Source organism: Lygodium microphyllum, chromosome 6 (assembly GCF_053477565.2).
Source record: "Lygodium microphyllum isolate KBCC chromosome 6, Lygodium_microphyllum_v1.1.10, whole genome shotgun sequence".
NCBI classification, from domain to species: Eukaryota; Viridiplantae; Streptophyta; class Polypodiopsida; order Schizaeales; family Lygodiaceae; genus Lygodium; species Lygodium microphyllum.
Genome location: NC_141140.1, coordinates 119,230,180 through 119,241,295, shown reverse-complemented (window position 1 = coordinate 119,241,295; position 11,116 = coordinate 119,230,180). Strand labels below are relative to the sequence as shown.

At 40.7% G+C, this 11,116-nt stretch overlaps 1 protein-coding gene across 1 annotated transcript; it reads left to right on the top strand.

Moving 5' to 3' along the window:
- The first annotated feature begins 1,834 nt into the window (after positions 1 to 1,834).
- On the top strand, positions 1,835 to 5,868 carry LOC148035028 (pentatricopeptide repeat-containing protein At4g18520, chloroplastic-like). Its single transcript, XM_087679922.1, has one exon. The coding sequence runs from the start codon at positions 2,036 to 2,038 to the stop codon at positions 4,751 to 4,753; it is 2,718 nt and encodes a 905-aa protein (XP_087536048.1). The 5' UTR covers positions 1,835 to 2,035; the 3' UTR covers positions 4,754 to 5,868.
- Positions 5,869 to 11,116: the final 5,248 nt, after the last annotated feature.

Below are 11,116 nucleotides of genomic sequence, written 5' to 3'. Positions count from 1 at the left end.
GGATGCCGTGAAGGGTATCATGAGGTACCTGAAGGGCACATTAGATATGTGTCTTTGTTATGGCAGCCAGGATACAGGAGTCGTGGGGCACACTAACTCTGATTATGTAGGACATGTAGATAGTAGGAAGTCCACTTCTGGCTATGTGTTCACTTATGTTGGAGGGGCTATCTCTTGGATGTCCAGGGTGCAGAAGTGTACGGCCCTTTTTGCTACAAAGGTCGAGTATATTGCAACCACAGAGGCTTGCAATGAGGCTATCTGGTTAGACCGTTTAATTGTTGACCTTGGTATGACAGATGCTATGCCTACACTGCATTCGAATTCTATGAGTGCCATTCAGTTGGCCAAGAATCCAGTCTTCTATGCAAAGACGAAATATATTGAGGTGAGATATCACTTCATTCGCGAGGTTGTTGAGGACATGTATGTTGACCTTGTCAAGATTCCGACTGAGCAGAATCCTGCAGGCTTACTCACGAAGAGCCTCACTACCGAGCGCTTTGCCTCTCTCAGGAGATTGATAGGCATTGGATGAGATGACATATTTTTCCTCATCTTGTTGTACATGTGTATATGTTGTACTATCTTTTCTTTTTTCTCTCTCACTGGGGCAGATTCGCCTTTAAGTGGGAGGTTGTTGGGGGTAAAGGTGTCTTCGTCTAGCCGCCCTTATATTACTACATTGATAGTAGCCGCCTCTGCACACTGCAGGTGGCGGGCGCTTGTCACAGTCACTTAATTGTTTATTCTTTTAGTGACAGTTTGAATAAAGGAAGGCTGGCCACACATTGTGGTTGTTGGAGTTCCCACCTTCGAGTCTCTCTCTCTTGGCTCTTGCTCTCCATCCGCCATAACTTTCACTGCCAAGCTTCTTCCTCCTGGGTTCCACTTCCCTTTCAAGAGAAAGAGAGAGAGATCCTAAAAGTCTATGCATCATCAAGAGCTTCATGTCTACCAGCAACTTGGATCCATACCATCTTAACTAATAAGGGGGGAGGGGAAGGGGGCGGCGGACGACTATTGCCATGTAAGGCATGCATTAAGACATGAATAAATATAATATTAATATATATATTACATACATAAATCAATGTAATAACAAATATATACATATGCATTTACCTATTATACATACATAAATTAATGTATTAATAAGTATACACATATATAGAGTGATGTATTACATACATAATGGTGTGTGTGTGTGTGTTATAATAATGCATTATAAAATACATTAATACATAATCTTATACTATTATTAATAACGAAAGGTTGTTTTTGGGGGGGGAGGCATCACATGGCATGCAGGGAACCCCTCTCGCCTTGCTTGTCCAAGCCACCACATGGCGTGAAGCCCCCTCTCCGCGGGTATTTTAAAAAAAATCTCATGCGTGTGTCCCATCCGCTTTTTCTTCCTTTTCATGATGCACAACTTTTTAAAATAAAATTTCATCATTGTCGCCATCCCTCTTTTTGCGATATATATATATATGTGTGTATAAAATTAAGATGTGGAAGAGAGAGAGAGAGAGAGAGTGTGTGTGTGTGTGTACACATTTGCAAAGAGATAAGGGAAAAATATAGAAAAATAGAGAAAATAGAAATACTTTAAGAGAGAATAAAATATGTTCAAAAAATTTTGATAAAAAGCACCAAACATAAGTTGCCATGCAGCATCAGCCCTGGCGCAAAGCACCAAGAGGAGACTAGGCACGGAGTGTGGAGTGCCTAGTTTACCTCTAAAGCTAAAGTTAAAGGCAAGGAAACCTTTAAATTTTGAAGAATTTTAGTACAAAAACCTTAATATATAGGCATTTATTTCCCTCTTAAATTCTTCGTTGAGAGGCCTTGTACCGTTTGTGGAAACGTCCTAGCCCATACATTGTAAGGCGCCGCATAACGGGACTGCTGGTCTGCATTCGCAGGGGAGAAGAGAGCAGCAGAAGGAGCATAACAAGATCAATAAGAGGAAGAGGAAGGGCCAGGAAAAACAATAGAAGCTAGATGCTGACCTTTACAGGTAGGAGAGGGCATGGCGCACCAGCCTGCCGTCGAGAACCTGGTCCGTCTCATTCAGAAGTGCAGGCAGCACAAGAAGTTGCCACAGGCTCTGAAATTGCTGGCCTACATGCGGCAGCACCACCTCCATTCACACCGGACTCTCGGCAACTACCTTGTCCCAACGTTGGTGGACTGTGGAAGCTTACCAGATGCACAGCAGGTCTTTGATGCACTCGACTTTAGGAATGAGGTCTCTTGGAGCTCCCTCATATCTGGCTATGTCGGCTGCAGGGAATTTGTGCAGGCATTCCATCTTTACCACAAAATGCTGGAGGATGCTGTATATCCCAGCGATTATACGTTTGTGGCCCTTCTTGGAGCCTGTTCCACCTGTGAAGCCCTTGCAAGGGGTCAAGCCGTACATGCCGAGATTGTGAAATGGGGCTGTGACAGCAATCTCTTTGTTTGTAACACTTTGGTTGATATGTATGCCAAATGTGGCATGTCTGCAGAAGCTTGCCAAGTATTCAACAACCTTCCTGCCCGAGATGCTATTTCATGGAATGCATTGATTTCAGGCTGTACAGAGTTTGGGCTTGGCAAGCAAGCATTGGACTATTTTGATCGGATGCGACTAGATGGTTTTACTCCAGATGCTGTGTCTATTGTTTGCAGTTTGAAAGCTTGTGCCATGATAGTAGCTACAGAAAAAGGCCAGCTATTATTTGCCGATGTGATCAAACAAGGTCTAGAAACAGATCTTTTTGTTGGGAGTACTATTGTTGATATGTTTGGTAAATGTGGCTTGCTTACTGATGCACACTATGTGTTCAGACAGCTGCCTGTGCGAAATGTAGTAACATGGACTGCATTGCTTTCAGCATATGCAGAAAGTGGACTTGGTGATGAAGCATTGAACTTTTTTAAACAAATGTACCAGGATGGCATCCCTCCAAATGCTAAAACATTTACTTGCACCTTGAAAGCTTGTGGTAGCACAAGGGCATTAGAAACTGGCAGGCAAGTGCATGCCGAATTGATTAAAGGAGACCTGGAAAGAGAGGTTCAAGTGGGAAATGCATTGGTTGATATGTATGCTAAATCTGGCTCGCTGCCAGAAGCATGGGAAGTTTTTCAGGGGATGGCAGTTCGAGATGTGGTTTCATGGGCTGCAGTGATGTCAGGATATGTAGAGCATGGATGTGCTGAAGAGGTGCTTAAATGTGCAGAAGAAATGCAGGTGAAAGGTATGCCTTCGTCTGTTGTCACATTTCTTTGCTGCTTGAAAGCTTGTGGAAGCTTGCAAGCTTGTGAAACAGGCAAAAGCTTCCATATTGAGATTCTTTCAAAAGGACTGGAAAATGATGTTTCTATAGGTACTGCACTTGTGAGTATGTATGGAAAATGTGGATTGCTTTTAGAAGCGCACACAATTTTTGATGATCTGCCTCTACAGCATGCAGTCTCCTGGAATGTTTTGATAGCTGGGTATGCTGAACATGGGTTTGGAGAGGAAGCACTAAAATGTTTTGAGCAGATGCAGCTCAAGGGCATATCGCCAGATGATGTCACATTTGCTTGTTGCTTGAAAGCTTCTGCTGTTATTGGAGTTTCAGAACAAAGTTGGCACTTGTGTGCAGATATTACGAAGAAGGGGCTGGATAGACACTTGCATATTGGCAGCACAATGTCAGTCATGTTTGCCAAATGTGGTTGTCTGGCTGAAGCATGCAAAGTGACTAATGCACTGCCAGTTCAAGATGCAGTATCATGGAATACATTGATTGCAGGTTACCTTGAACAAGGGCTTGGAGAGGATGCACTGAACTGTTTTCATCAAATGAAGATTGAGGGTGTGCATGCAAACATTGCCACTTTTGTTGCTAGCTTGAAAGCTTGTAGCAGCACAGGATCTATAGAAACAGGGCAGCAAATTCATACGGTACTACTGAAAAAAGGATTTGACAAAGAGCTATGTTTGGGCAATGCACTGGTGGATATGTATAGTGAGTGTTATTTGCTTGCAGATGCACAATGTGTGTTTGACAAGCTGTTAGTTCGAGATGCTGCCTCTTGGGCTTCTTTGATTTCAGGATATGCTGACTGTGGGCATGACAAAGAAGTATTAAATAGGTCCAAACAGATGCTGCTCACTGGTGTGACAACAGACACATTTACATTTGTCCGTTGCTTGAAAGCTTGTGGCAATGAAGGTGCCTTAGAAACAGGCCAAAAAATACATACTGAGGTCAGAAAATTGGGATTAGAAAATGATCCTTTTGTGGGCAACTCACTGATAGACATGTATGGAAAATGTGGCTCACTTGTGGAAGGACAACAAGTTTTTGACAATCTGATGAATAGAGACGTTGTATCATGGGGTGCAATGTTAAAGGCCTATGCTGAGAACCATGAGGCTGAAATGGCCATACATTGTTTTGAGGCAATGCAAGAGCAGGGTATAAAGCCTGATCCTATTATATTCACATGCCTGCTTGCTGCATGCAGCCATGCCAGTCTGGTAATCAAGGGCCAGGAGTACTTCAAAGCAATGATAGAACATGGAATTGAACCAACTCTGGATCATTTAACTTGTATGATTGATATGCTTGCGCGATCTGGCAATTTGTTGGAGGCAGAGAGGTTTGCCGAAGCAATGCTATGTTTTTCATCCAAGGAAGTCTTAACAGCTCTGCTTAGTGCATGTAAAATCTATGGCAAGGTTGACATGCTTCCAGCAACTTATTGAGCTTAATGAAGAAGATGCTGCATCATACATGTTGATGGCAGATGTTTGTACAAGTGCAGGCAAACAGAGTGATGCAAACAGCATAGATGTGATCAGAAGATCCATGGGGGTAAAGAAACAACCTGCAAGGGCATTAGTAGAGGTGAGCAAAAAACTGCATGAGTTTGTTTTGAATGATAGTGAGAGTAAATGTACATTGATTATGTTAGAAACCCTGAATTTATACCTGATGGCTCAAGGATATGTGCCAAATTTGGACTTGGTTTTGGTTCTTGAGGAAAACCAACCAGGTTCTTATGAGTTTGTAAATACAAAATCTGGCAATTCAAAGCATTGTAGCAATTTTTGGTGTTCAGTGCAATTAAATTTTAATTAATTATGCTTGAAATCATCATTATTGTAAGTTGTACATCTGAAAAGGTTTGTGACTTGTTTGATGGTGGCAACTTCTGTGGCCTAGTACATAAGTTTGAGATTGCTAGGTGCTACATTCTGTTGTAATCATAGTTGTTTTCAGACGGATCCAAAATTTTTTGAGACGTTTGTAGATGTCTGAAAAACAGAGATCTGAAAGACACATTTCAGACTTGATTTGGGGAAATTAAACAAAAGCATCAATTCCAGGTCACTTTTACTCCTTTACTGGTTTGTGATTGCAGGCAGCATGGAAATCACCTTCTCTGACTGAAAACGACTGAAAATTTCTGCATGAAGTCCACAAACTGTAGCGAAAACAGTTGCCTGCTTGGAAACACTGGTGTCCCAAACTTTTTGACCACTGGGTAAGATCTCTCTCTCTCTCAGCCTTTGAGCAGCACGATGTATTCAGCTTGCACACTCACTGTTCACATCTAAAGGCTGGAAGCTGAAGTCTGAAGTCTCTCTCTCTCTCTCTCTCTCTCTCTCTCTCTCTCTCTCAGCCTTCAAAGACTGCAGTGTGCAGTGCAATCAGCCTGCACTGTTAAAGCTAAAGCTTCCCTCTCTCTCTCAAAGCTGAAGTTTTGAATTTGGGAACTAGGGCTTTGTTGTAATCAAAAGGCAGCAAGCTTTTATTGTTCAATGTCTTCATCTGACACTAACATGTCATGTCTACATTAAATTTGTGTCAAGGTGGGGACACACTAGCGATGGTGGCCTGCTATGCATAAGGGCACACATTTTGGGTTTGATAGGTCTTGGTGTGGAGAAGTGCGATGCAGCACCACAAAGTGCAAAGGATGCATGTTGTAAATTGCATGTGGGTGTTGGGGTGCAAGACTCCATGGTAAAAATTGATGCATGTGTGTCAGATTTAGGAGATGCTTCTCATATCCGTGACACTGGCAATGTAGATGCAAGTGTTGGGTAGCCTGGGTATCTCTTATAAGCATGCGAGCAAAAAGAAAAAAGTGGCAAAATCAAAGGGTGCTTTGGCAAAAGCATGAGATATTCAAGGACGAATGGAGGTGGACATTGCTTTTTGTCGATTCTTTTATGCAAAGAGATCCCATTTTGGAAAGCGGTATTGTTTGTGATGCATGGTTAGATGCAAGTCACAGGTCTATTATAAATATCATGGATACATCCATTTATGATTCAGTTTTTTTAAAAGCTATTGATACAAATGAAGAATATAAGTCCGGAGAGTTTATTTTTGGCATCTTAAAAGATGTAATTCTTGATATTGGGCCAGATTATGTGGTGCAGGTATGTAAGGATAATGTATCTAATTGTCTTTAGGGTTGGTGATTTGATTAAGCAAGAGTGATCTAACATCCTTTTCATGAGATATATACGTCATTACTTAGATCTTTAGAAGATATGGGGATGCTTTCATGGATTGTCCTTGTGCTTGCTAAAGTAAACAAAGTTTATCATTTTTGTTTACGCATAAGCAAATAATATTGGCATTGTATCACCAATTCAACAAAAAATAATTATTGAAGCAATCAACTATGCACTTTGATTACATGTTTATCATGTTGCTGATTTTGTTGGATGAGAGATACTACAATGGCTTGTGTTACATGGTTGTTAGTGAAGCTTGGAGAAGAAAGAAAGCTTCATGTACAATGAAGGGAATGGAAGTGGTCAACATTGTTTTGGGAGCATACTTTTGGAATGATGTCAAGATGATTGGTGAGGATTTGTGCACCCATTCTTAAAATCCTGTCTTGTTGATAGAGAAGGAGCCACTTCTTATATAACAGATCGAATGATAGATAAAATGGAATGCTTGAAAGGAGTGGGATATGCTAGGTTGCAAGAGGTTAAAGAGCTTCGTGTGGACAGATGGGATATGATGCATTCACCTTTACATGCTGTACAGCCTTTGTATTGCATTCTATTTGGAGAGTAAAAAATCCTAATAGTAACAAAGAGGTGCATGAACAGTGGATGACATCGTATGATATGGATATGTAAGGTATTTTATGTGATGATCTTCACATGTACAAGTTAGAATTAAGTATATTTGCTTGGCCCATTGCAAGAGATAGAAACGAATGTATCTAGGTGTTGAATGGTGGGAGACATTTGGGGCATGCATACCCAAATTGTAGCAATTGGCAACAAGAATACTTTCATAAGGGTCTTTTGTCTCCCCTTGTGAGAGGAATTGGAGTACATTTTCACTTATTCAAACAAAGAGAAGGAATAAGTTAATTCAAAATATACAGAGTAGCTTGTATACATTCATACAAACCTTTGTCTCATTAACAAGATTAAGGAACAAGGCTATGAAAAGATGGAGGAGGTTCATTGGACACACTCAACAAGGAGAAAGATGATGAGAGATTACTTGCATTGAGAGAAGGAAGAGGACATTGTAGTCTCACTATCACACGGGGGTAAGCACTAGTGATATTCCTGGGTCGAGCTCTCTTGGTCCGCATTAGTGGAATGATGATGATGATGGTGAGGAGGAGAAGAAAGGGGATGAAAATTGCACTTTTGAGAATGATGAAGATGATAAGTAGATCAATGACTATTGCTAGTTACTAATGTCTAGTACCCATAGATTGTAGCCTATAGCCTTGTTATAGGCTACAATTTACTTTTGGATGTTTCTTTTGAGTTTTCAACCTTTATTTTCGATTACCTAGTACCTACTATATAGTTGGCATGTCTCTAGTATCTACAATTGTCTTGTTGGCTTGATGGTAGTTATTATATTGACTTAGACTTCAATATTCTAATTTGAGTTTTGTGCATTGTGCGCTTTTGTTCTCTAGAGTTTGGACATATATCTTTTTATTTTGAAACTAACACATGTTATCTATTATGATTTATCTTTAAGTTGTTTTGAATATGCTTGTAAGTTCAGTATTTTTCTCATAATTTGTTAAAATATGTTTAAAAACGAGAGTCACATATGATTTAGGTCCAGGGTCTGAATCATACTCGTATCTTTTCATATGTGTTTGCGTTTGACATTTGATTCATGTATAAGAAAACTATGGTTGTAATGTAGCACACATTGCAATTGAGACTGCAATTTCAAAAGCAGATTACATACATTTATCTTGGGCAGGCAGGGCAACATGGGCAGGTACCAGCAGTTCCGGGCAGGCAGGCATGTGTGTGGGCAGGTGGACAGGTTCGCAGAGCAGCGGGCAGCGGGCAGCACTTGGCAGTTGGACCAGGGCAGGTTGGACTGTGCCAGTCTAACTGACCTGCCCCATTCAGCCATCACTGCAGGCTGGCCTGCACCATTTCCTCCTCCCTTTTCAGCCTATAAATAGGCTGACCCTTTTTGGTCACCAGTCATTCAGACTTTGCCAGTCTTGTACTTCAGAGTGTGAGGCCTTGGGCTGAGTGCATATGTTACACAGCTTCTTGTCCTTTTGTGCTCCAACTTTAGTCACTCGTTCAGCATTCATCTTCTCAGAGTTCTCTGTCTCTGCTCTCTCTCCTCTCTGTGTTCAGTTCTTATGATCAGCCCATGCACCTGCTATTGCATTGCTGCACTCTAACATGATACAAAGCTGTCAAGGTGCTGATCAGAAGTGAACAGACGTGAAGAGGAAGATTCAGTGTGACACAAAGGCTGTGTTTTCAGTGTATAAGAGCAAGCAAGAGGGCTGTGCATCAACAAATGTTTGGAGTGAGTGGAGATGTATGCTAGGAGACTTATTTGCTGTTTGTGTGGCAGGAACAACTATCAAAGTGTGGAAAATACGTGAAGAGGAAGATTCAGTGTGACACAAAGACTGCGTTCAGTGTATGAGTGCAAGCAAGAGGGCTGCGCATCAACAAATGTTTGGAGTGAGTGGAGATGTATGCTAGGAGACTTATTTGGTGTTTATGTGGCAGGAACAACTATCAAAGTGTGGAAAAGACTGTTTTGAGCTCTTTGGAGCAGATATGAGTCTTTATCGCCTCTAGTGTTAAAGTTTCCTCTTCATATGGGCAAAGAAGTCCTAGATAGCTATGTTTTCGGAGCCAAAGGGGCACTATCTAGCATGCGCGAGTCTATTTGAAGCTGAATAGGATGTCTTCTGAGATGGATATGGAATTCTAGGCCATTACGGGTCACAAGATCCCTATCCTACTGTTAACCTAAGTCGAGATGGCGGAGAAAGATGGCGGAAAAAGAAAGGAAAAAGTGGATAAAAGAGGGGAAAAGAGCAAAGACATGCAGGCGGCCTCTAAAGCTAAGCTGGGGCAAAAAGCGCAATTTTAAATGAAAGGCGCCTCAAAAAGCTCTAAAAACTCTTGTAAAAGAGCGCCAGGCTCCCTCCTGTGCCAAATATAAAATATTAGATGGATGTAGGCTAGAGGCATAAGGCTAGAAGAGGAAAATAGAGAAAAGACCTTGCCACAACGGCCGGTTATGTAAAAAAGAGATGGGTGCCCATGGGAATTTAGGGTTTTGTATATAAAATCCAAAAAGTGAATGAGAGCTCATTCTTTGGTGTGTGACTAACAAGAGTTCTCTTTTTCTTCTTTTCTTCTCTCCTCCTTGCTTGTGTATGCTCTTGAGAGAGGGAGTGTGAGAGTGTGAGGGAGTGAGTGTATGGGAGTGAGGAATCAAGAGGGTGAAGCTCTTCACCATCTCCCTTTCTCTTCTCTTCTCTTTTCTTGCGTGTGCGGCTATGGAGGATGGAGCTTGGAGATGGAGAAGTCTTGAGGATGCTTGAGCTAGCATCTAGGATCGTGGAGCTACCGGTGTGTGCGAGAGAGGAAGCAACTCATTTCGGCATCAAGGTAAGCTCACTACACTCGTAGGATTGACGACGCGTCGGCTAGGTGAGAGATAGCCATTAGAGCTCGCTTGGAACGCTTGAAACAATAAGCGGTCCGTGGGTTTTGGCGGTTGAGCGAAAGCTCCCACATTTTGGTTCCGTTGCCGGGACCAACGGATTCAAGCTTGAGCACTTGCGCGCCTCATATCGAGCATCGAAGTAAGGGATTCATCCCCGAACCGGAGCTTGAGATAGGTAGGAAGTTGGGTTTTTTGATCTTCGAAGCAAGTAAGTATTTTGGGTTATTTTGTTTGTTTGATGATTGGAAAACATGGAGAAATCATTTTCAGTTTTTTGCTTTCGATTCTTGTTGTATTTAGCATAGGCTAGGACTAGGAAATCGAATCGGAAAAGGGTAGGGTTTACCGTTGCAAAACATGGCAAAATAGAGCACAAATCATGCAAAAAATAATCATCTAACTTATATACACGCATAAGGTTACTATACTATTGTTAGTAAAACATCCATTTCAATTTTTAGGTATTATAAATAACCTATAATTTTGTTGAATTTCTAATACATATTTTTACTTATATAGCTATTTTTAAACTTTATTCATTATGTTTAGATAGAAAAAGAAATAGTGAAAACATTTATCATTTGTTTATAGTGTATTTAAAATTGTATTATTTAAAACATATAATGTAATTTATTCTTCTATGATAAATATTAAAATACGAAATTCATACGATAAAAATTGTTGATTTTTTAATTAAATCCAAAAAATTATGCCTCAAGTCTATTGTCTTTAGTTTTATGCGAGTTTATACATATAAAAGGTTATCAATAAACCAATTTTATTCATGGGAACATACTACCATAATTTTTGTATTTCAAGTTCATGAATTATGCATGGATTGATAGCTGGAAAGAGGGTTAGAGTCATGATTGATGACTCTGCTACACATAATTTTATAAATTATGCACTTGTCAAAAAATTGCAACTTCCCCAACAAAAGAGTGGGCATCAATATGTTGTTCATATGATGCAAGGTCAAGATAATAAAATATGGGATACAATGGTATCCAATTTGGAAATTGAGATTCAAGGATATAAAGATAAACTTGATTTCCAAATTATGAACATGGAAAGAGCTGATATTGCTCTAGGGAGGGAGTGGCTATGGGGATTGGAAC